Source organism: Ochotona curzoniae, unplaced genomic scaffold (genome assembly GCF_017591425.1).
Source record: "Ochotona curzoniae isolate NIBS_2020 unplaced genomic scaffold, NIBS_Ocur_1.0 contig_883, whole genome shotgun sequence".
Lineage (NCBI taxonomy): Eukaryota > Metazoa > Chordata > Mammalia > Lagomorpha > Ochotonidae > Ochotona > Ochotona curzoniae.
In genome coordinates, this window is record NW_024466599.1 from 26,294,805 (window position 1) to 26,320,110 (window position 25,306).

At 44.4% G+C, this 25,306-nt stretch overlaps 1 protein-coding gene across 1 annotated transcript in view; it reads left to right on the forward strand.

Moving 5' to 3' along the window:
* Positions 1 to 288: 288 nt before the first annotated feature.
* The window catches only part of QPCT (glutaminyl-peptide cyclotransferase), a 32,351-nt gene continuing 7,333 nt past the window's right edge, over positions 289 to 25,306 (forward strand). The window contains exons 1-4 of the mRNA XM_040993091.1: positions 289 to 504; positions 12,849 to 12,995; positions 19,702 to 19,980; positions 25,084 to 25,260. Of these exons, the coding sequence (XP_040849025.1) occupies positions 382 to 504; positions 12,849 to 12,995; positions 19,702 to 19,980; positions 25,084 to 25,260 (726 nt within the window). The 5' untranslated portion in view covers positions 289 to 381. The remainder of the gene's footprint in view (positions 505 to 12,848; positions 12,996 to 19,701; positions 19,981 to 25,083; positions 25,261 to 25,306) is intronic.

Below are 25,306 nucleotides of genomic sequence, written 5' to 3' on the forward strand. Positions count from 1 at the left end.
CCCACCCATCCACCCCTCGCGTCTGATAGATCCTTCTTCCCAGTGCTACTCCTTGTTGTGGCAATGGAGATCAAGTAGCAGCTCTCCCTGTCTCTTCCTTCCTTTCTTCGGTTCTCTCCAAGACTAGGAAGCAGCTGTCTTTGTTCCTAGGGATTCGGAAGCTTGTGTCACCAGGGGCAGCCCAGCCCGGTGCTTGGCTAAGGTCCTTGGGAGGAGGGCAGTGGCTCGGCCTGCGCGGCGCAGCGGGAGGCGACCCGGAGGCGATGGGGAGGCGGGCGCAGACGACCTAAGGGTGGAGAAGGGGGAAGGAGAAGGACGCGCGTTCCCGGGCTCGTGACCGCCGGCGGCCAGGGGAACCGGTGCCCAGCCAGCACTGCAGAGATGGCAGGCAGCGGGGACCTGCGACTCGCGGGATCCCACCACCACCTGCTGCTGCTAGTCGCTGCCCTGATTCTGGCTGCCACGCGGGTCAGCGGAAGCGCTGCAGCCTGGACCGAAGAGAAGGTGAGTGACTGCGTTTTACGTGACGGTACCTGCGTGGCTCTGGCCCAGTGCGGAGACCCCGGGTCCAGCCTGCCCCACCGAGGCAGAGCGGGAGGCGGGGCAAGGCTGCGGTTCCTCGGCCAGCCGCCCGAGAGCGCGGAGCTTTCGGGGCTCTGGGTCCTCTCCACCCGTGTCGCTACCGGCCTCGGGGGCGTCGGGGGGACCGGGTGATGTCACCACTTTCCTAGGCAGCGATCTGATGGGGTTGTTAATGGACGCTGGAAGCCTTTTCGCCTGCGGCGCCAGCGCTGAGGTGAGGGCCAGTGTACCAGGCGCCCCAGGGCGCCTGGGAGTGGGGTGGGGTGGGCCGGGGATGTGCCCCTGGTTTTTTTTTTTTTTGGTTATGATTGTCCAAGGATGCTCTTGGGGTGTGCAAGTTTCCCTTTCGTCCCAGGATGCGGTGAATGAGAAATTTACTTGATTTTTTTTTTTTAAAAAGGAGAGCAACCCAGGAGGAAGGACATCTTACTGGAGTTTATTTAAAAGATTTAAAAGATGACATACTATTTTCAGAGAAGTAGTATCTGGTGGCAGATGGAAATCTCATAGAAGAAGCCTAAGGCAAAAGAGATTTGCAAGTTTCTCTGCGTTAAGTACATAGGTTCACAAATAATTTCTTGTAACAGTTTTGAAATCATGTTGCTAAGGGCTTGTGAGAATGTTCATGGGCTTGGAGCAAAAAGGTGTGCTTTCAAAGACACTAAGGAAAGCAGCAGCAAAGTCAAGGGCATACACTTTGACAATGTTTGCAACTTCACTAGATGCCTGTGTTTGCTCAGTTGGTGAAATACAGGGCACACTGGTTAAAGTCCACTGCAACCCGGCCAACGTATGTGGATAAATAGCCCACTTCAGCCCTCGGAGCTCTCTTTAATTAGCTTTCCCACAGAGGACCCACCACAGCCCCCGCCCCCCCCCCCCCACATGTGAAGACCTCCCTCCTGGGGAAGTCTGGAGGAAAGTTAACTCAAGACCACTTCATTACAAGAAAAACATCTTCCCATGGGGCTTAGGAAGGCCCATGAAGAAGGCCATTGAATTCCATGCACAAATGCCCCCCTTCTTTGCTGGGAATACTTTGCTGGTTGGAAATGGACAAGGGGAGCCGCTCCAAACATATCTTTAGGATGAATGGAAATGAAGGGGAATAAACAAGATGGAAAGTGTTACTAAGCCACTCTCAGGCGCACCTCTGCATGTAAGAGTAGACGGGGGCACTTGTGAGTGGAGAAAGTGCTGTGATTCTTAAACTATTTTAAGCCAACGAGCACTTAAATGTCGAGAAATATCTTCTTTTTTTAAAGCATGAATCCCTTTTATGTTTATTTTTAGAAGTTTTGAATCATTGCTCCACTGGGAAACCGAATACTTTCAAATGTTGTAAACAAAGACAATGGTATAAGTATATGGTAGCCGGCTGTGACATTTCTGGAGTTCAAACTCTCCCCTTATTCTGTAGTCCTCCCTAAAGTTTTCTGGGCGGCTAGCCTGCAGCCTGGGTGCTGAATCAGTCCACATTCAAAGACACGCTTTCCTGCTTTTGATGCCATCTGGCTATTTTAATCCTGTGAGGTGTGCCCTTGGTACACTGGTCTGCCGAGCATCGATTGTGAAATCTGTTTCCTTTGTTTTGAAAGAAAGGTGTGTCTCTTTCAGTGGCATCTAATATGTAAAAACACGTCAATTCTAGTTCATGGCTGTGTTCAGAAGACCAAGATTTGGCTATTATTTTTGAGACCTGGAAACAATTCTTTCATAAAACTGGTATTTATAAATTGTTGTGGGTTCATGATAGATATTTAGGGGCGATGTCATCTGAGTACCATGCATCTTTCCCTCTCTCCCCCCCCCTCTCTCTCTCTCTCTCACACACACACACACACACACACACACGTATATGTATAAGACCATCTCACTCGACCTTAACAAAATTCCTGTGAGGAGGAATCCCCAGATGAGGAAATTTGGTCACTAAACTTGCCCACAGATGAGGAAACTTGAACGCTATTACAACAGCAGGTTGAAGAGGTTGGCTTCCTCTCGGATCTTTTCTCATCTCTGTTCACTAAGGTGGGTGAGTCCTGACTGAGACCCAGGAAGCAGTGTCCAGTGAGTGCTGGGGTGGGGGCTGGTGTGGGGCTGGTGTGAGGTTGTGGATCAGGGTGCACACAAGTGGTGATGTAAAATGGGTCATTTGGTTTGGGTTACTGTTCTTTTCTCACCCTCTGGTCTCCTCTTTCCTTAGTCTTTTTCATGTAGCTAGAAGGCCATCATTTTTCTGGGGAATTGATCCATATCCCAAAGTCAACTTCTCCTGATTGTTACCTCCACTCCACTCACAGCCCTGTTTCTTTAGGACAGGTGCTTTCCTTGGGTGCAACATGGTCAACCAGCTGCTAAAAGGAATCTCATAAAATCTGTCCTCCTTTGGATGTGAATGGCTGATGAATGTTAACGGGTTTCATAAAAGGACGTTAGCTCCCATAAAGTTAAAATATATGGCTTTTATTTCAGTTCCTTAATTATAGAGTTAACATCTGCACTCTTTGGAAAATAGGGAAAGTATATTAAAATGAAAACTAATGTCCCCTACCATACTGTTGTGGGTATTTACTTATATAATGATAACAGTTATACCAGGCTTATTAGTTTTTGTGAGGAATTAATGAGCTCATCCATGGAAAGCAAATAGTAACAATAGCTGGCTTATGGCAAATGCTCCATTAAGGCTAATTACTTATTTTAAAAGAAATACACATGAACATATCTCATATCTTGCTATACTGCTTAGTACTGAGTATTGCCTCATCCCAGGAAAATTCATAGAAAACATCATTTAGTGATTGCAAAGTCGCCTCATTCCATCACTGACCTATTTCTTTATTCTTGATTGCCTGGGTTATTTCCAGATTTTCTTTATGTCTACATCAATATTCAGTGTATTGTCGCTGGCACAATGTATTGTTTCATTGCGATAAAGGTGCGGCTGGAGGGGTAGAGCTTTTGAAGTGCTGGCTTTGTGGAAGGGTTGTTTTCCTGGGTGGGCACTGGCACGCTGCCCATGGCTGCTTTGGGAGCCACCTTGGTTCTAAAAGTCTGCAGGGCTTCCCTTGGTCAAGGCTCTGTCGCCTTTGGCTCTGCCGCCCTATCTGCAGGGACAAGATCAGAGGGGCTGGGGGTTGGGAGAAGAAACACAAATGTCATTTGGGAGCCTCTGCCATCCGTTTCATGAATGAGGAATTTGTTCTATCCTCTTAAGATTTATGAACTTGAAAGTTGATGCCACACACACACACATACATACACACAAAACTTTCATCCAGTGGGTCACTCTCCAGGGACCCAAGGCTGGGCCAGGACAAAGCGAAGAAGCAGGAGCTTCAGCCATGTCTCCCACATGGTGGCAGAGGCTCAAGAACAGGGAGCTGGGTCAGAGGTGGAGTGGTTCTCATAGAGGATGCTGGCGTCCTAGGCAGTAGCTTTACTTGTTATACCACAACACCAGCCCTGAGACACAGCTAATAACAGAGAAAACTGTGATTTGGCCCTAAATTATTGTGTTTAAGCCAGCAGTGTTCTGCTTTCAAACAGAGGGTCACTTGGATTTTTAAAAAGCCAGACGTCATCTTAGTCAGTTCCCAGCTCTTTCCCAATACCATTCATAATGGCAGTGGCGTCTGTCATGAAGTTCAGTAAATGCTGGCTGAGCTACATCTGGGAGTGGCCAGAGGTGTTAACCTGAGGGTTCTCAGAGAGGCAAGTCATTTGAGTGGAAGCCAGACCTGACTTGGCAGGCGCTCCGGTAATGATCTCTCTTGAATTCAATGGTTTGGAGCCTCAACTCCTCCTGCAAGGTGGGCCAGTTCAACAAATTATGTAATTAAAACCCTCTCTTGTCTGGTATCATGTGATAAGCCTAGAAGAGAGGCTTCAGGATATCTGGTTCACACCTTTTTAGCTGAAAGATTCTTGTCACCCTGTACAGACTGATTATCCTTTCTGCCTGGGTAGAAAGACAAGGCAAGGGCTGTAACAGAGCCTTGTTCCTCTGAGACTGCCTGCACCAATAGGAAATCGTCAATAGAAATGGTCAAGGTTGGAGTGAAATTAACCTAGAATACACTGGAGCTTGCATTGACGTTGGGCTTAGCTCCATTCTTCCTGCTGAGGTTATGCATTTGTACCCGCTGTGTTCTCTCATGTATTACTCCCATCTCCACATACATCTTTTTTTTTTTTAAAGATTTATTTATTTCCATTGGAAAGTCACATCCACAGAAAGGTGGAGAGACAGAGAGTGTGGTCCTTTGCTGATTTACTCCCCAAGTGACCACACAGAGTTGAGCCAATCCAAAGCCAGGAGCTTGTTCCAAGTCTCCCCTGTGGGTGCAGGGTCCCAAGGCTTTGGGATGTTCTCGACTGCTTTCCCAGGGCACAAGCTGGAAGTTGGATGGGAAGCGGGGCTGCTGGGATTAGAACCGGTGCCCTTATGGGATCCTGGCATGTGCTAGATGAGGAGTTTAGTTGCTATGCTGCTGCTGTGTCAGGCCCTCCACATACATCTTAATTGTTCTGAGATAAAAGCTCCTTAATAACTGAGGGGCATTTGGAGGCTCACATCCCAGATGGGAGCACTTGGGTTCAAATCGTGACTCTGCTCCGCATTGCAGTGTTTTACTCGTGTGCACCCTGGAGGCAGCAATGATGGCTGGCTTGCTGTGTCCCTGTGGAAGACCTGGATTGAATTTGCAGCTCCTGGCTTTGGCCTTGCCCAATTCTGGTGTTTTAGGAGGGATCAGCTGAGGGGATCTCTCTCTGTATGTGTGTCTCTGTGCCTCTCAAATGACTAGAATGTATGTTAGGTTGGGAGAGTCAAATACTGTTACGCGTAGAGCTTTAGTGGATGGAAGGGCTGATTAGATGAAGTGAATCGTTGTTCCCTTTCTCTATGCTTTACCAACTGGAAGCACTTGTCTCTGTGGCTACACTAGGGCATCTCTCTTACTGAAATAAGTGAATGAGATGGGTGAGCCTGGAAGGTTGAGGAGCTGCACCTGTCTGCTGAACTTGCCCTTTCTTTGTCCTTGAACCACTTTGTGGTGCTACTTGTCCACTGGGTTTCACTCACAATATTGCCTACAGTTAGACATGCTGAAGGGCTCTATTCTTTTGTGTGTCTTTTTCTTGAATCTTTTAAGAATCCTTCCAGCTTCTCTAAAGCACCTATTGAATCATGAGCTTGATTTACTTTCACTGTGGACTTGAAGGGAATCGTTCTGTGTGTAGTGACAGTGGGCTCCAGAATGGGGGTAGGGGACAGTGAATACAAAAGGAGCCACTTGTCAGACAGCCCTCTGACACCAGAGTTCTTGGTTGTCATGGTGACTCTCCTGGGCCATCCAGGTCCAAACCATCAAAAGCACCAAAGCATCAACTATCAGAATGTCAAACATAGCGACCTGTCTTTTCTATTTTTATACTGTACATTCAACTGATCTAGTATTTGTGACAGAAAAAGTATGCCTAATTTGCTTTATTTTTATATAAACAGTCTCAGAGAAGACAGTTTTAGAAAGATAGTTTGTGGATTCCTTACTTGATGAGCTTGCCTAATGTTTGTTTAACGCTCAATACGCATCAAGTCCTGTGCAACTCTGGGGGAGAGCAGAGGAAGCAAGAGAGAGTTGTAGCCTCATGACAGCTTGCCTGCAGTGCAGCCATTAAACAAACAAACACACCCAGAAGTGGTCTCCAAGCTGCAGCTGAAGTGAGCAGGAGTTGCCACCCAGGGAGGAAGGGAAACATGCTGGGAGGCAGAAGGCAGATGTCGCAGATGTCAAGGCCCTTGGAGGTAGGGCCTCAGGATGCTCTAGACCTGGAACGACAGTGCCAAGGTGACTGGAGCGTGGAGAGCGGAGGCCAGCATCCTGGAGCTTAGAACGGCAGGCAGCAGAAGAAACGGACAGGCTCCTGTTGAGTTGTTGAGTAATGATTAACCAAGGCCATCTTCTGACCTTTCCTTTCTTACATATCTGCCGTTTTGTCTCCTACCTTCAGCTTTCTTGTGCAGTGCTGTTTAAGAACAGGCATGAAGACTTAGAGCCCGGACTTACCAAGTGATGTAAAGATGGTGGTTACGAACTGTTAAAGGACTGAAGAGTTTAACATGTATTATGGGTCAATAAACAGAAACTGTTACAGTATTCAGGCACAGTATCAATATTCATGAGTAAATCAAAAGTGCATGAATGAGGTAGAGGAGAACATGCGTGGGGCTGGGAATCTAAACCAGGGCTGGTTTCAAAATGAACCTATACATTCCCTGAAACTTTGGAAAGTCAGTTGGTTTCTACAAACCTCAGCTTTTTAGAAAAGATTTATTTATTTTTATTGGAAAGGCAGATGTACAGAGGGAAGGAGAGATAGAGAGGAAGATTTTCCATCTGCTGGTTCACTTTCCAAATGGCTGCAATGGCTGGAGCTGAGCTGAGCTGAAGCCAGGAGCCTACTCCAGGTCTCCCAAGTGGGTACACCGTCCCAAGGCTTTGGGCCATCCTGTACTGCTTTCCCAGGCCATGGGCAGGAAGCTGGATAGGAAGAAAAGCAGCTGGGACACGCCCAGCACCCATATGGGATCATGGCACCTGCAGGTGGAAGATTAGCCAGTTGAGCCAGCTTGCTGGTTCCAGTTTTTACTGATAAAAATCAAGGAAGCTGCGCTAGGTTATCTCTACATGGCTTTGCCAGCTCTAAAATTCTGTATGTCTTTTATGATTGATAGAAAGGAATAATAGAACCAATACACTTGACCATTAACTGAGGCAGTTTACATGTATTAACACACTTAGTTACAATTGTCCTAGGATATAGGTGTGATTTCCTTCATCTAGTAGGTGAGCAAATCGAGCCTTAGTGAGTTTAGGCAACCTGGTAATAATCATAGCTGGTAAGTGGCAGGGTGTTGCATTGAAAGCCGAGTTGAATTGGTATGGCTGGCTCAATAAGCTGTGAATGCTTTTTGTACGATCAATACTTGAACATGACGTGAAGGCATCTCAAAGTGTAGATGAGTGTAGATAATCAGGCAGTAGGCATTCTGTAATTCCAGTTCCTCATCAGCCACGTGGAGTAGTGAGTGGGTCATGTGGAGTGAAAACATTCACATGTCTGAAATATTCCACCAACAATGGTCCTGAAAAAACTTTGTAAAATCTATAAAGCATCTTGGGTTTCTGTTTGGCATGCCACAGGATGTAATATTCTTATGTTATCCTTATCATTCCCCTTAGGGAAGAGATCACCGGATGGACCACTCAATTCCCTTTGAGGAGGAGTTACACATTCTTTCATTCAGTAAATGGGAGACTTGAATGAGTGACTTATCAATGCTAGTATTCTAAGAAAACACAGCATGTATAAGTCATATACAAGACACAAATCTGAATACTCTTTTCATTTGTTTTTTATTGACATAAAACCATACATATATACTTATGAAGTGTAATGTAATGTTCTGGTCCATGTATATTTTGTGTAATCATTGAATTAGAATAACTAGCACATTGGGCCAGGCATGGTAGCCCAGTGGCTAAAGTTCTTACCTTGAACGCACCAGGATCCCATATGGATGCCAGTTCTAATCCCAGTGCCCCCACTTCCCATCCATCTCCCTGCTTGTGGCCTGGGAAATCAGTCAAGGATGGCCACAGCCTTGGGACCCTGCACACGCGTGCGGGAGACCCGGCAGAGGATCGGCTCAGCTCTGGTTGTTGCGGCCACTTGGGGAGTGAGTCATTGGATGGAAGATCTTCCTCTCTGTCTCTTCTCCTCTCTGTATATCTGACTTTACAATAAAAATAAAATAAATCTTAAAAAAGAAGAAAAGGATAGCTAGTACATCCATCACCTCAAAGACTAATTATTATTCCTTTGTGGCCAAAACAAAAAAATCCTCTCCTATTGTGCCTCACAGTGCATTGTTATAAATAGAAGTCGATACTTGCCGTATCAAAGAACACCAGCTCTGATTTCTATTAGGTAACATTGTGCCTATAGACCGACTTCTGTCCATTCCGTCACCTTCTCCTCTTTCCCAGTCTTTAGTAACCACTGTTCTACTCTGAGCTTCTTTGAGGCCAACTTTTTCAGAATCCACATATAAATGCAATCATGTGGCATTTGTCTTTCTATGCCTGACTTATTTTATCAAATTTAATGTCCTTCGCTTGATGCATGTTTTGCAGATGACAGATTGAAACCATTTTTAAATGGTTGAATAGTATTATGTAATGTGTGTACATAGCACATTTTCTTGTTCCATTCATGTGTTGGTGGACATGTACGTTAATTCCATGTGCTGGCTATTGTGAGTAGTGCTACTATAGATGTGGGGCCGCAGATGTCTCTTTGACAAACATTGTGCTGATGATTTAATTTTCTTTGGATATATGTCTAGTAAGAGTAGCTTTTTTATTTTTTAAATGGATGCTAAATATCTTTATGTTAACAATTTTGGCAACTTATGTGGAATACACATACTTCTTTAAAAACACAAATTCAGAAAACTGACATGGAAACATAAAGTTTTGGTAGCCCCATATATGTGTAAGGAAGAGGGAATGCTGTTCACTGATTCGCTTTCCAGATGGCTGCACAGCTTGCAGTTAGGTTCATCTGACGCCTGGAGCTAGGAGCTTCTTCTGGGTCTCCCAAGTGGCTGGCAAGAGCCCAAGCACTTGGGTTTTTTATTGCTTTATCTGGCACAATAGCAGGGAGCTAGATAGGAAGTAAAACTGCTGGGACACAAACCACCAAACCAGCACTTGGAAGGGATTCTGGCATCCCAGGCAGTGTCTTAACCTTCTGTGCCACAGCGCTGACTCCCATCCTTTCACTTCTTAGGATTCCATTAACCCTTTCTTGCAGGGTCAGTATGATCGTGAGGAATCCCTGCAACTTCAACTTGTCCCTGAGGCCTTTGTTTCTCCTTCATTTCTGAAGAGAAACTTTGCTGGCTCTATTATTCTTGGCTGGCATCTTCCCTCCACCCAGACTTTTAACATTTTATCCCACTATCTCCCAGCTTGCAGTGTTTCAAATGAGAGGTCTGCCGTTAATCTACTGGGGCGTTCCTTATAAGTGACTTGACACTTTGCCTTATTCCTTTTAGAACTCTCTTTTGTTTTGCATTTTTGGATGGTTTGACTCTACCATGACTCAGAATGGATTTTTGGTGGTTGTTGCTCAATCTATGAAGGATCCTTTGGGCTTTCTAGACCTCAATGTCTACATTGTTATCAAGGCTTCAAAAGTTCTCAGCTGTTATTTATCCAGTACATTTCCTATGACTTCCCCTCCCCACCCCGTCTTCTCTTTTCCTAATGCATCCATATTATGAATGCTTATTCACTTAATGATGTTTCTTAAGTCTTAAAGGTTTTCATTAAAGTTTTTCCTTTTATTTCATTGTCCAAATGTTATTTCCAGACTTGTCTTCAAACTCAGAAGTTTTTCCTTCTGCTTGCTCAATTCTTCTGTGAAGTTTCTCAACTGTGTTTTAAATTACATTTGTTGAGCTCTTTAGCTCTCTCTAAGACTTCTGATTGGTGCTTTATTTTTAATGCTATCTCTGCTGAATTTCTCACTCACGTCATGAATCATCCTTCTAATGTCATTAAATTGTCTATATTGTACCTAAGTTTACTTGAAATTATCCTTTTGGATTGTTTTCTAGAAGTTTATTTTTTATTTGAAAGTGTGGCACATGCACAGCCCTGCACATACACACACAGATCTTTTTCTCATGTGCTTCTTCGCTTCCCAAATTCCCATGACAGCCAGGGCTACACAAAGCCAGGAACTTGCAACTTCATCTGGATCTTCCATGGGGGTACCAGGGACCTACATACTTGAGTCATTATCTACTTCTTTCCCAGGTGTGCATTGCAGGGAGCTGGATCAGAAGTGGAGGCTGGACTCTATTCCGGCCACACTCATATGGAATGTGGATGTCCTGAGCTGCATCTTGACCTGCTGTGCCACAATGCCCACTCCTCTTTTGGAACTTTTTTTTTTCATTAGAAAATTCATCACTAGTTTTCATTTCTTTGTGGTCTGTTGCTGGAGAGATTTTGCTTTTCTTTTGGAGGCATCATGTTACCTTGTTTTTCCTGCTTCTTGAGTCCCTACGTTGGTTTTTGTGTATCTGGTGGATCAGTTGCTTCTATCAGGATTTTAGGATGACATTAAGGCTTTCCACTTGGTGACGTGTCCTGGAAGATTGGTTGGATATGCTATGTTGGTTTTGGTTCCAGGTTGATGCTTTAGTGTGGCAGTCGTGTAGCCTCTTCAGCTGTCATCAGTTTTGGAGATGGCTGTGAATAACTCAGTGACCTAGATTGAAGGATTGTGAGACTGCATCTCCAGCTGGGATGTTGGGATGTGACTCCCTTAGGTGAGGCAGGTTCACTGCCAACTTTTATGCTTAGTACTTCTAACTACAAGTGTGGTACTCATGTCAGTTTCTGATAGTCATCTAAGTATGGGGCCATCTCTGTGGGTCCAGGTGAGTATGGCACCGAGTGCCTGTTAGTAGGTTAGCTTACCTGTCAGTGTCTGAGGCCTGCACAGGGGATGGGGTGCAACACTAGGGGCACCCATCATGTCTGAGGGCAATGTAGGTAACCTCTTTGAACCCACCTTCTCAGTGAGGTCTGCCCAGCTGCCTTGCAGGGTCAAGGATAGGAGGGAGAGGTTGAGCACCTGCTTCTCAGGGGCTCAGGTGACTGAATTTCTGAGAATTGGTGATTCAGCTGCTTCTTGAGGCCCCAAGAGGCTGGGCAGGACCACTCAGCTTTTTCTATGGGCCTGAGCACATTGAACCACTCAGGAAAGCTTGTTCCATTGTTTCCTGGGGTCATGGGTGGGTTGAATAGGGTGATTTGTCTATATTTTGGGGCATCTTTAGGCCAAGTCCTGCAGGGACAATTTTCTGGCTTCTCCCAGGATTGAGGGTACATAGGTGGGACCACCCCCTGCATCCTCAGCAGGAGGAGGCTGGATGAAGCTCCCCACCTGTTTTCTGGAGGCGTCTAGAGGCTGGATTACTTGAGCTGTGTTGCTCAGCTTCGCCCTGAGGATGTGTGAGGGTGGAGAACATCTCTGGCTGGCTCACAGGGGTGGGTCTGGGGAGTTCCTGGAGCGGTTGCCTTACAAGCTGCTGGTGGGTGGGGTCCTAAGGTGTCTTCACGCAGGAGGCTGGATAGATGTACCATACTGGGTGGTAGAGCAAGTGCTTATCCTTTCTAAAGCCCATCAGAGTCCTTCTTGTTTAAGGGTTCAACTTTAGAGACAGGTGGCAGGTGCTATGTGCCTAGTGCTCGTGTTTACACCTGTGCTTACTTTTATACCTTGCTCCCCAATGGGTTCAGTCTCCTTCTTGGTTTGATCCCTGAGGTAGGGGCTGAGGAGCAAGACTATATGTTTCCATAGACTCAACCTGCAGGCTCTGTCTGGAACTAGATTTCACCTGCAGGTCTGGTACTAGGTGTGATGCCAAGAATTGAGCTTAATTCCTTCTTTCTCCACAAGGCGAGAGGTGTTCCTCTTCATACATGGTGCTTGAAGTTGGGAAAGAGGCTGGGAGCCCATAATTGGCTTTTTTAAAGATTTATTTCTTTTTAATGGAAAGGTAGATATACAGAGCAGGAGAGACAGAGAGGAAGATCTTTTGTCTGTTGATTCACTCCCCGAGTGACCGCAACAGCTGCAGCTGAGCCAATCTAAAGCCAGAAACCCAGAGATTTTTCTGGGTCTCCTACATGGATGCAGGGTTCCAAGACATTGGGTGGTCTTCAACTGCTTTCCCAGGTCACAAGCAGGGAGCTGGATGGGGAGCGGGGCTGCTGCGATTAGAACCAGTGCCCATGTGGGATCCCAGTGTTTTCAAGGCGAGGACTTCAGCTGCTAGGCCATCGCACCCAGGCCCATAATTGGCATTTTAAACCTTAGCTTTATAAAGTAGTTGTACAAAAAAAAAAAAATCAACAAAAGTACATAGGTGTATAATGTTGATTCTCCAAGTAAAAATATGAAGTTAATTTAAAAAAATAAGTTGCTGAATATTTTGCTTACCTTTCTATATATAAAGGACCAATTTTAAGACGGAGCAGCTTAATTTACCTTACATGATCTAAAATTTGTTGTTTTATTTGGAGGTTTAAAGCAGCTAATTGCAGAACTATCAGAGTAAGTCTGAAACATGTTATGAAATGATCACTGGCTAAACAGTTTCATTTAATTCTCAGAATTATCACCAGCCAGCCATCTTGAATTCATCAGCTCTTCGACAAATCGCAGCAGGCACAAGTATTTCGGAAATGTGGCGAAATGACTTACAGCCGCTGCTGATCGAGCGGTATCCGGGCTCCTCGGGAAGCTACGCCGCCCGGCAGGTGAGAACACATCGTACAACTTTACCGGCTACCGCCCCTTGCTTCTTGCATGGTGGATGCTGTTACAGCCCAAGGTCTGAGTCCTCCCATGGAAAGATGGCCTGTCATGTCATGCACTGCAGGAATCAACCAAGAAAAATCCAAAGAGAGTTGGAGAGTAAATGGCTTTTGAGAAATGTTTTGCTTTTTAAAAATTTACGTAAAATGAAAAAAAAAATCACGACACAGATTTAGGATATCCGTACTGCCTACCCCACTCTCCTGGCCTGCATTCCCCTCCCACTTGCTGTGTCCTTATTTCTATTCTGCGTTTTGTGATACATGACCTTCTATGTGTGTTTATCCGTGAGATCCCTGCCTTGGGGACATCCAAGAGGGTACCAGGTCCTGAAACGTAGACCGCTCCCATGACACACCCTGTGACCCCTGCAACCGGATTTTGTTCGATCTCAAACACCAAACATTAATAACCTTGAATAGATTTTGTTGGTGGTTTGGGGCCAAGACTGAGTCATCGTGTTGTCAGGTCTTAATTCCCCACAGGGAAATAGTTTTATTTTTCCTTTGTAACATAAAACATCTTTAAAAATTTATTTGACAGACGGAAAGATAGAGATTGACACAGATGGACAGAATGATGGTTAGAACCTGCGAATCCACTCGTTTATTTTCCAAATGTGAGGGCCAGGTTGGGGCCCGGTGGTAGCCTGGAGCTGGGGATGCAGTCCAGGTCTCCCAGGAGAGAGGGGAGCATCACTCGAGCTGTCACCACTTCCTGCTAAGGTCTACACTAGCCGGAACTGCGGGCAGGAGCTGCAGCTGAGCAGTGAGCCCAGCTCCTCTGATGGGAGACATGAGCATGCTAAATACTCGGCTAAATGCCTACTTTACAGGAAATGACTTCTCCCCAGGGAGGGAGTTAAAACCATGGATAAGCTACACATTCTCTGGAATAGTATTTCTCTAACTCCTGCTATAAATATGTATATATATATATCTATATATTTGTATTTTATAACATCAAAATGCCTATATATATATATATATATATATATGTATATGCGCACAAAAGGTTTATTTTTATTGGGAAGTCAGATATACAGAGAGCAGGAGAGACAGAGAAGAAGATCTTCTGTCTGCTGGTTCACTCCCCAAATGGCTGCAACGGCTGGAGCTGAGCCAATCCAAAGCCAGAAGCCCGGAGCCTCTTTCTCCAGGTCTCCCACATGGGTGCAGGGTCCCAAGTCTTTGAGCTGTCCTCAACGGCCTTCCCTGGCCACAAGCAGGGACCTGGATGGGATGTGGGACTGCCAGGATTAGAACCAGCACCCATATGGGATTCTGGCGCTTTGAAGGTGAGGACTTTAGCCACTACGTTATCGCACCGGCCCAAAATGCCAGTATATTTAAAAGGAGCAGCAGTTTCATGAAAAACACACAGTACTTGCAGTTTATTAGGATCTTGTTAATTTTAGCTTGGTATACGTGTTTTTTCTTTAAAACATTTATTCTATTTTTATTGGAAAGGCGGATATACTGAGAGGAGGAGAGAGAGAGAGGAAGATCTTCCATCAGATGATTCACTCCCAGGTGGCCACAACGGCTGGAGCCTCTTCCGGGTCTCCCACATGGGTGCAGGGTCCCAAGGCTTTTGGGCCATCCTCGACTGCTTTCCCAAGCCACAGGCAGGGAGCTGGATGGGAAGTGGGGCTGCCGAGATTAGGACCGGTGCCCATATAGGATCCCGGGCGTGCCAGGCGAGGACCTTAACCACTGCGCCATTGCGCTGGGCCCGGTATGTTTGTTTTTTAAAATGCTTGTTCTGACCCAGTAGACTGATTTATGCCCCCAATGATTTTACCACTACCACTTGAGAGATGCCACTGTTGAGGTTTGAATAGGATATAAGCTGAACGAGGCTCTCAGTGTCTTTACTTCGGAAGTCATCCTGGATAATGTGAAAGCATACCACTGCATATCTTTCACAAGCTAATGCTCTTTCAAGAGGCAGCGTGGGGAGGAGTGAGACTCTCCCTTTGTGTCCTTCTACGGGACTACTCCACCTGCTTGACCCTTCAGACAAAAGGCCTTGGCACCTGCTGCTGTGCCCAGAGTGACACCAGCAAGGACCGACTGCCCAACTCGGCACCTTCTCTTCTGCTTGACGCATGATGTTTACCTTCTTCGTCTAGTCTAGAAAGCCATCTAGCTTTTGCTTCATTAGACTGACCTTTCATTTGTGCAGGTCCTGGGAACTGGATGGGGATGCATTCATTCCTTATTTCTAAGAGTGACTGATACTGATGGCTGACTTTGATTGCACATGTTCTAGGTTCCTCCTGTTGGGTTCCTTGCATGGATCATTTCATTCAATGTGGCCACAAGGCTGCTATGGGGGTACTATTGTTACCTCAATCTAGTGGATTAAAGAAGACTGGCTAGAGGTTTAAGTATCTCAGTTGACCTCCTCAGTCAAGGCTCAACGTCCATGTGACAGTGAGGCCAGAATCTGAGCTGCTTCGCGTTTCTAACTGATCACCATGGAGCTGGAGGAACGAGTTCTGCGTTCTCACAAGTTGATCTGCCGCTGTTTAAGTTGGACAGTGTGGTGCATTCATTACGACAATGCTGTGGGCCTCATCTCCATGCCTTTTCTTAAAAGAAGTTCAGGGCACTGAATAGTGCGCTCTCAAATCCTTAGTTCCTCTTGAAAGGACCTTAGTCTGTGATGCTCACTTGACTCAATCTTTTTCATTTTCCCATGCTATTTGCCCAGAAGGTTACATATGCCTAGAATAAATATGCATGCTTGTTGCACGACATTCCTCAGCTGCTGACTTGTTAAATCCATTAGCAGCAAGCATTGGCATTTGATCAGACAATATAGTATAAATAGTATGGAGATACTACTATGATTAAAAAGATATATATGATGGGCCAGGCGCAATAGCGTAATGGTTAAGGTCCTCGTGTTAAATGCACCGGTATCCCATATGGGTGCCGGTTTTAATCCCAGTAGCTCCACTTCCCATCCAGCTCCCTGCTTGTGGCCTGGGAAAGCAGTCGAGGATGGCCCAAAAGCCTTGGGACCCTGCACCCATGTGGGAGACCTCGAAAGAAGCTCCGGGCTCCTGGCTTTGGATTGGCTCAGCTCCAGCCGTTGTGGTCATTTGGGGAGTGAACCATTGGATGGAAGATCTTCCTCTCTGTCTTGCCTCTTCTCTGTATATCCGCGTTTCTAATACAATAAATAAATCTTAAAAAAGATATATATGCTTTTAAAACATGTTATTGAACCCATAATAACATTTTCCACTGTTGTATAAGAATGAAAAGAAACGAGAAAATCATTGATCTAAAATCTGTTCTAGAATGTGTTGGGAACTAAATTGGGCTATATATGCATACCTAGCTGATGCAGCACTAAGCGTAAAGGATGTTAGCAATCTCACTTAAGTGATTCAGGTTTATACTTTTATTTATTTATTTCTGCTTTTATTCAACTAGCTGTGAGACAGAGAAAGATGGAGAGAAATTTCCCATCTGCTAGTTCACTTCTTAAATGTCCCCCAAACCAGGGCTGGGTCATGGCCAAGCTAGAGCCCCAGAGCTCATTCTGGGTCTCCCGTGTGGTGACAGAGACCCTTGAGCCATCATTATCTGCTGTCTCCCAGTGTGTATCAGCAAGAAAGTTGGAATTGGGAGTGGAGCTGGTGTTTCAATTCAGATGCTCCAACATGGGATGCAGGCATCTCACATGTGTCTTAACCACTACAGCAAACCCCGCTCTAGCCCTGTCCTCATTTTACAGTGTAGATGCCTACTTGCCTGAAGGATAACCTGTATCCTAAGTGCCTTTAGGCAGGCCTAGGGGTCCTCTTGCTGACTGAGACAGGAAAGCACAGTTGCTGTGGCCTCCCTGCTTCAAGGATTATTTCCTGTGCAGGCGATGCTGAGAGGAGAGAGTCATTCGGGAGCTTCCCCAAGAGACTTGTGGGAACTGGAGGTCTGAATCTGAAAGCCAAAAGCACAGCCGCTGGGGCTATTGATTGGTGACCTAATTGAATTTTGCAGCCAATTTGATTGTTTATAAAGGTACTTTATCTTAGTTGCTAAGACAAATAAGAAAATATTTACACTGAATTAAAAGGTGGTATTTCACGGAGAACTCTGGGGAGCATTTGCTGGTTACTTTGTGGGTTTGGGTTTCAGTGCAGACATCAGGGATTGTGGTCAAGAGCTGATGAATAGCTGAGCAAGGAGCTTTTGTGTGTTGGTGTCTGAGCCGTGCTAAGAGATAACGTTTTAAAAATCCCCAATTCATTTGTAAGCTTGAAGGCTGCTGTTGGCATTGAAGAAGATGTTTTTATGGAGCAGTTCCTCATCTGGATACCAGATGTTTTTGAGTATAAGAGAATACACTTCTACTTTTTTTTAAAAAAGATGACCCTTTTTGTGGAAATATTTTTAAACCAAAATCTAGAGATATGTAATGTTCGTATTCTGTGGAAATGTAAGTTAGAGACACAATGATTTCCTTTATCCAAATTACTAATGATGTTCCATAGCATGAAGTTTTATACATTCTTCTGAATCAAGCCATGTTTGCTGTTACAGTCTTACTCATTGTTGGTTCTCTGTGAGCAAAGCCCAATATTAAGAGTCGTGGAGGGCCTGGCGCGAAGGCACAGTGGTTAAGGTCCTCGCCTTGCACGCCTGGGATCCCATATGGGTGCGGGTTCTAATCCCAGCAGCCCCGCTTCCCTTCCAGCTCCCTGCTTGTGGCCCGGGAAAGCAGTCGAGGACGGCCCAAAGCTTTGGGACCCTGCACCTGCGTGGGAGACCTGGAAGAGGCTCCTGGCTTCGGATCGGCATAGCATCGGCCGTTATGCTCACTTGGGGAGTGAATCATCGGATGGAAGATCTTCCTCTTTGTCTCTCCTCTCTGTATATTTGCCTTTCTAATAAAAATAAAATGAATCTTTAAAAAAAAGGAGTCATAGAGAACAAAACATGAGATACAAATGTGGGTTTCAAAAAGATTGTGAACATTTCTTCTGGTGATGTTCAAAGACAACACGCAGACTTAGGACAGAACAGGTGGGAGAAGTGCTATGTGGGCCGAAGTCCAGGCACCACAGGCTACGAGGACAGAATAACTGGCCATTAGTCTGTTTTGCTTTGTTTTTGCTTTATTTTGGCTTTTGCAGCATTGACTGTAGAATGGGTTGTCTCCGCCTGGTTAAGTTCCTCTCTCCTTGGAAGCTTCCTGCTGCAGTTTTTTTCCAAAGCCCTTTGCCTACGTGTCATGTGACATCTGGGAGCTTCAGGCCACATGAGACTTGGCTAGGATTGAAAATCCCTTGTTTCCTTGGGATGAGGGGCTGGAAATCTCCCATTCATTTCCACTTATTGTAAAGTGATTCATTTATCACTTCAAGATCCATCCCCAGGCGATGTTAATTGTGGGAAAAGTTGTTGGTTACTTGTCATTTAACTTTAAAAAATAATAATAAGAAAAAGCATTATGGCAACTTCTAAAGATGAGTACAATACTCTATTATATGTTTTTTAAAAGGAACACAGTGAGAAAAAGATGAGGCCATGAGAAAACAAGGGTGGGAAAGAATAAGTCACACAACAGTAAAACCACTTAGTAACTTCTCACACAACTTCCAGATTCTTAAAAAAAAAAAAAAACAAAAAACAAAACCAAACCACTTCCAAATTGTATATAGGTATCCCAGTCAGTATCTTAACCATTGCACTGAACGCTCAACCCCAACCCCTGTACCCTCAGTTCTAGGTTCTTAAAGAGGGCACTTCTAGTCTCAGAAGTGGTATTCCTTTCTCCACACGCTATTTTCCCCTACAAGTCACTGGGATGCCCATTAGGCACAAAGTAGCCAGGAGAAATAAGTAGAGATTCTTTTTTTGTTATTTTTTTTTAAGCATTTGCACTGAATATGAACCTACTTTGGATGCAGAGGGAAATTGACTTGATTTATCATACTGGTTCAAAGTTGCTTATTGATTCCTACAGGAGGCAGTAGCCTCAACCATCCCCTTTTAATGGAATCATTTTGCATTGCCCTTAGCAGGTAGACACCAATATCTTTCATTCATGTTTATTCCATATAAAGCGTTTGCAGGGCTTAGGCACAGGCTATGTGCTTGGAACCAAAGGAATTATATTTTGCAATTCTCTGTGTCAAAGAGCTTAGAGGTCTGAACCCCTGGTGGATCTGCTTTCTCAGACATGTCTTCTTAGCCTCCTAGAAATACTGAAAGTGCATTTTAATACTGCTGAGCTGGATCTTTATCTCCTGACTCACAAACATGTCTGTAAGATATTGCTAGGTGAGGAAAGCAAGGAGTAATGTGTAAAGTGAGATTTGTTTCCTATGTCACACCCTTCTACCATATATATGTGTTTATACGCTAGCAGAAATCTGGGTAAGTGAGGTGAAGCTACGTGGAAAGCTCTCCATCCAGTTATTAATCCTGATTAGTATCAGCGGTTGGTCTAGATTTATTGATTGGGAGGCTAGGTGAGAGAAATGATTAATTTGTACATTAAACAGGAACATTTCTATTAAGTAGAGTAGCGATTAATAGCAATGTTATAGCTATTAATACAATAAGCATGGTTAACAAATGAAAATTATTGGTTTAAATGTGATTTTCTCTTTCTCTCTTTTGTCAGCACATCATGCAGCGGATTCAGAAACTTCAGGCTGACTGGGTGGTGGAAGTGGACACCTTTTTGAGTAGGACACCCTACGGGTTCCGGTCTTTCTCCAATATCATCAGCACCCTCAATCCCACTGCTAAGCGGCACTTGGTCCTTGCCTGCCACTATGACTCCAAGTATTTTCCTCACTGGGACAACAGAGTATTCGTGGGAGCCACTGATTCGGCCGTACCATGTGCAATGATGTTGGAACTTGCTCGTGCCTTAGACAAGCAGCTCCTTTCCTTGAAGGTATCTGTTAGCTCCTCATCAATTTCTAGGATAATATAGATCAGCAGTAACTCAGAGTGAATTCTATGATGCTTGAGGGGGGTGAGAAGGTCACTCAGGCATGGAGACTTTGGAGACATTTTTGCTTCATATGTTACAAACAACATGGGATTGAGGGAAGACGAACTGGGAAGATTACATAATTTCACATGTCAGCCATGGGCAGTGAATTTAAACCATGTGACAGTGCTCTCCCTAATTGGTACCTGACTTTTCAGCCTTGAATGCAAATGAAAATAATGTAAACTTTCCTTGCAAGAAATGCAGAAGGAGGAGGATTGTACAGGCATAAGTATGTACACTGTGTTTTATAATGAACCAGGTTTATTTGTTCTTGTTTGTACAGCCGTGAGACATCTTAGCCTTCTGATGTGAGAAGTGGTGGCGCTGGCTCTAGGGTAGTGCTCTCTCTAAGGCAGAGAGGGAGCTGCATCAAAGCAGAGAGTGGGTAATTCAGACATATCAAGATGAAAAGCATGAAGCAGAAGTGCATTATTGTTATTATCTGTGAATCTCGGCTCAATTTTATGTAGCATAGCAGGGCTTTTGTTGTGCCCCCAGCTCAAAATACTTCTGGGGCTCTCAGATGTTATTTCAGTCTCTGCCGTCGTAAGGGTATATTGGAAAAAAAGTGCTAAACTAGATGAAGACATTTTGTTCTGATATCACTCAGAACCAAGTAAACACAACCAAGCAACGCCAAAAAAACTTTGTTCACAGGCAACGAATGTAGGGTCCTGCTTTTGATACAATGCAGGCAAAGAAATAAAGATTTATCTTGTAATGGAAGTAATAGAGGTATTCGGTTCCATTGTTGCTAGATATGCTGAATCTGAAGAAAGCGAGAATTGTTTATACCTTCTCCGTACTCTTTTTGCTGTTTTTGATTTTGTTTTGTTTTCTGAATCTTCTGTAATGCTTTGGTCCCACGCCTGTCCTGCTTTTAACTTGCACTCTTTCCCAACACTGATGTGAGAGAGGTCAGAAGCTGATATAAAAGTTGGATTTTTCAAATTGGTATTTCTGGTGTTACAAAATGAAATTTAACGCCTTGTGACGTAACAGCACAGTTCTGTATAGTAGGTATGTTTTCTCATAAAGTTCCTTTTCCCATCTAGCTCATGACTGCTTTTGGTGCCTGGGAATAGAAATGGCCAAGTGAGTTGTTGGATGGGGCTCCTCATTAAAAATTTGAGTCAGCATATGCAAGAACACCTCAAAATAATTGTTGGAAAATGTAATTAAAAGTTATGGTTACTTTGGGTGCAGGAAAATTTTCAAATTCATTTTAAAACAATTTTTCATTTTATGATTCCCACGTACACCTGGCAGATAGGCTTGTGTGCCAACTGCCCCTCTGCAGGAGGTGGGAGGACATTTTGCTGGAGAAATTGAACTAGTAGGTTTCTGGACTTGGAGATGCCAGGGGTCACAGGGGGCAGTAGTGAGGTTCCCTGGGGAAGGTCTCCACACTGAACAGTGACATGTTCAGTCTTTCTCCCATTTTCAGTAACAGCAAGCCAGTAGCCAAGTTCCATTCATGCAATAGAAAGCTTGAGGGTCCTTTATGGAGAATGTATGCTCTCTCACGGGAAGAAAAACTACAACAAAAGAAGTGCCAACAGCAGCATTTGGAGCTTCTCAAAGAAAACATTGACTGGACAGAAGATAGCTCTGCAGTGAAGCCAATTGGCATCTCTAAGCAGCGTTTTAGTGCTTTATCCTTTAATATGAATGATCACAAAGACCAGACATTTGAGGCCAGTCTTCAGCATAAAAGAAGAAAAGAAAGCAAGATAAATAAGATATATTGAAAGTGAAGTTAGAGGAAATACAGTACAAGAGGTGCAAGATAATTTGAAGGACACTGTTCTTAATATCCTTAAAAGAAATTATATCCATGAAACAGGATCAGAGTGCTGCGATAGCAAAACAGTCACAGAATAAGAGAGCTCTTGGAAATAAAAATGTTATTTTCAAAATAAATGAAAAAATTAGTGAAATAGTTGGACACATTAGTAGAAGATATCATTTCTAGAAAGAGAAACAAAACAGCAACCAAAAGGAATTATTATTATTGCTAGAAGATCATTTCAGGGAGTTTAATAAGTCATGTAACAACAACCAGGAATGAGAATGGCAGTGGACTTTTCAACCTTGGGAGCTGGAACACAATGAAATTATACCTTACACACTTAAAAGAAATTCACATCCTTAGTCAAATCAAATATGAGAATGGAATGAAGACATAATCAGATGTATAAAGGCTCAATAATTTTCATTCTCATACACTGTTTTAGAAGTTACTTAAAGACTTGCTGTGGAAAAATCAAGGAATAGTGAGGTTCTGGTGACTGGAGATCTCTTAGAGAAGAGTCAGGGGGAGTCCTCAAGGTGATGGTGAGGGGAGTCCACAGCAGGCAGATGGACACCAGGCCTCATTAACAGCCAGACCTAGACCAGGCTGGAGCACGTGGAAGGAGAGGAGTCCAAAACCAGACAGGCACACAAAAAAACAGGAATGTTCGAACACAAGATTGTGGAGATGTACTGAACTTAAAGAAAGTAAAGCCAATGAAAAAGAAGAGGTATATGGTGAGGAACTGTGGGAAATAAATTTGTTGAGGCAGGATAGCCGTGTGTGTGTGTGTGTGTGTGTGTGTGTGTGTGTGTGTGTAGAAGGGTGTGGGCGGTAGGGAGAAGGAGAGGAAGAGGGAGGGGAGGGAAGGTTTTTGGTTTGAGTAACTGCAGGAGTGGTGTTGCCAGCAGTGTAGCTGCTGTTGGTCATGCAGATTTCAGAGTAACGGAATTGACTTTGACACTCAGTATATGAGTTATCAAACATCTGTGTGGAACTAATCATTTGGCCTCTGAGTATACAGAACCAGGCCTGGGCCAGAGATGCATTGTTTGGAATTGGTGATAAATATGTGTATATTTATGTGTGTGTGCTATGTATGTGTATTGTGTGTATATGTTTAAGGGTACTTCAAAGGACTTTTTGCACAATAACGAATATCAATGTATGCAGAGAAGAAAGGAGAATCAAAATGTAAACCCTGGGGCTCTTGGTCAGCTGAATGGAACCATCAGTATTGGTTGAGCTGGAGAAATACAGTGGGCTGGGGCCAGATGAAGAAGGGGAGATGTGGGAGGAAGTGAGCAACTGTGTAAAGTGTTGTCAATGAGTCAAGAAAGATGAAGGCTGAGAGAGGACCTTTGAATTAAGCAATTTTCAAGTTGTTGCTGCCCTTGACAAGAGCAGCTTTGGTAGGTGGTGGAGATAAAGCCTGGTTGGCATAGATTGAGGAAGAGGAGTTGTGAGAATGGACAACTCCTTCAAGGAATGTAGCTACTAATGGGGATAACAAAATGGGGCAGTAATTGGCCAAAGATTTTATGATAAAAGAAGCACCAGCGTGGTTGTAGATTGATGGAATTTATTCAGCAAGGATGGAAAAACTGGTGTTTGCTGGGTGATTTCCCTGAATATATGAGAAGAGATAAGATTTAGGGCACAGGCGGAAATATTGGCATCTGATATGAACACAACAAGAAGAAATCAAGGTCATCAGTTGGGAGTGTGGATGGGTGAGGTGAGTTGGGAAGAGGAGGATGTGGAATCCTAGAAGAGTAGGAGGGTGAGTGAAAATACGATTCAACTGTCAGTCAACATGAAAGGCTAATGCAAGGCTTGTAGTCATGAATTTTAATGAAACCCTGATAGTGTGGTTACATATTTTTCTCTACCCAGGCACAGGTGTATGAGTGTAGGCACCAGGTAGGCAGAGAAGTGGACTTTATGTTGTTATTATTATTTGTCATGAGAGTTTGATCAAGGCAGAGAGGCAAAGAGCGGAGAGTGCGTGCAAGGAAGCGATGAAAATTATTGACTGGAACTTAAACTGACTCTGGTAAAGTGAGAACAACACAAGAGGTGAAGGATGTGGCAAGGTGAAAAATTCATAAATTAGGGATGCCAATGGGGTTGAACAATTGTGGTCGTTAGGGAACCAACATCTGCAAGGTTAGAGTTGCTGTCAGACAGTGGTAAAGCAGAAAGCCAGGCAGAATCTTAGTACTTCACCATTTGGCTCAGTCTCTTTCATAAACAAATCATTCCATGACACCCCCCCCCCCCAAAGGATCTGCATCTCATTCTGCCTAACTTCCCAAGGAGTTGTAAGTTACCTATGTAGCCTTTGGTACTTTTTCTATACTCCTGTGTTTGTTTTTTCTCTCTCTAACCTAACTAAAATGTGGATTTTCTTGAGGGAAAAGGTTATCAAGATTGTTCCTTGGGTCACTGTAACATTCCTAAGGCAGAGTTTGTAAACCTAGACTCTAAAAAACAAAACAAAACAAAACAAAACAAAACAAAAAAATCCCAAAAAACCCACATGCAGACTTAACTAGGGTGAGAAGCTGGAAAGTGCTTTAGTTGTTTCAGGCTGACTTCCCTAGGGAGTGGGTGCTGATGTGGAGGTTAGCATGTAGGTCATTTAGGAGGGAGTGGCCTTGGGTCCACGCAGGTAGCAGGGAGGGGAAAGAAACTGGACTAGGCTGAGGGAGAAAGCAAGCTGCAGTGCAGGTTCAGCAGCTCTAGCCAAGCTCTGGGGTGCTCTGGAGGTGCAGTGGGGCTTCTGAGAGCCCCAGGACCTGGAAAGGCCAATGGTTGGGTGTAGGACATCCCTACCAGGGGCAGCTGAAGCAATCATTAAAGTAGCTGCCAACTCTGCCAGCACCTTGGGCAATATCCTCTTGAAGAGGAACTGGGTGGCACGTCTCAGAGCTCATCATTGTCATTTCATCATTTTAAAGTTCTCTAACGAGTGAGAAAACATACATTCAGAGGGAGTCGGAGAAAGTGATACTAATATGGGTTAAAAGATGGTGAGAGAGGTGTGAGAGGAAGTGGTGAGCAGGCAAGTTTGACACTGTTTCACTTGCTTTTTTGTCTGTCATTCTTCATGGCACACCTCTTGGTCCAGTAACTAGAAAAGTGTGCTGCCATTTTTCAGTCACCACAGCACTTTGCCATCTTTTTCTTGTTCTTTTTGCCAGAATCTTTCAGACTCCAGGCCAGCTGTCTCCCTTCAGCTTATTTTCTTTGATGGAGAAGAGGCTTTCCTGCACTGGTCTCCTCAAGATTCCCTGTATGGGTCTCGGCACTTAGCTGCGAAGATGGCATCGACCCCGCACCCGCCTGGAGCCACAGCCACCAACCAACTGCATGGCATGGTTAGTTTCTATGGTGTTGGACCTACAGGCTCTGCCTCCAAGGAAA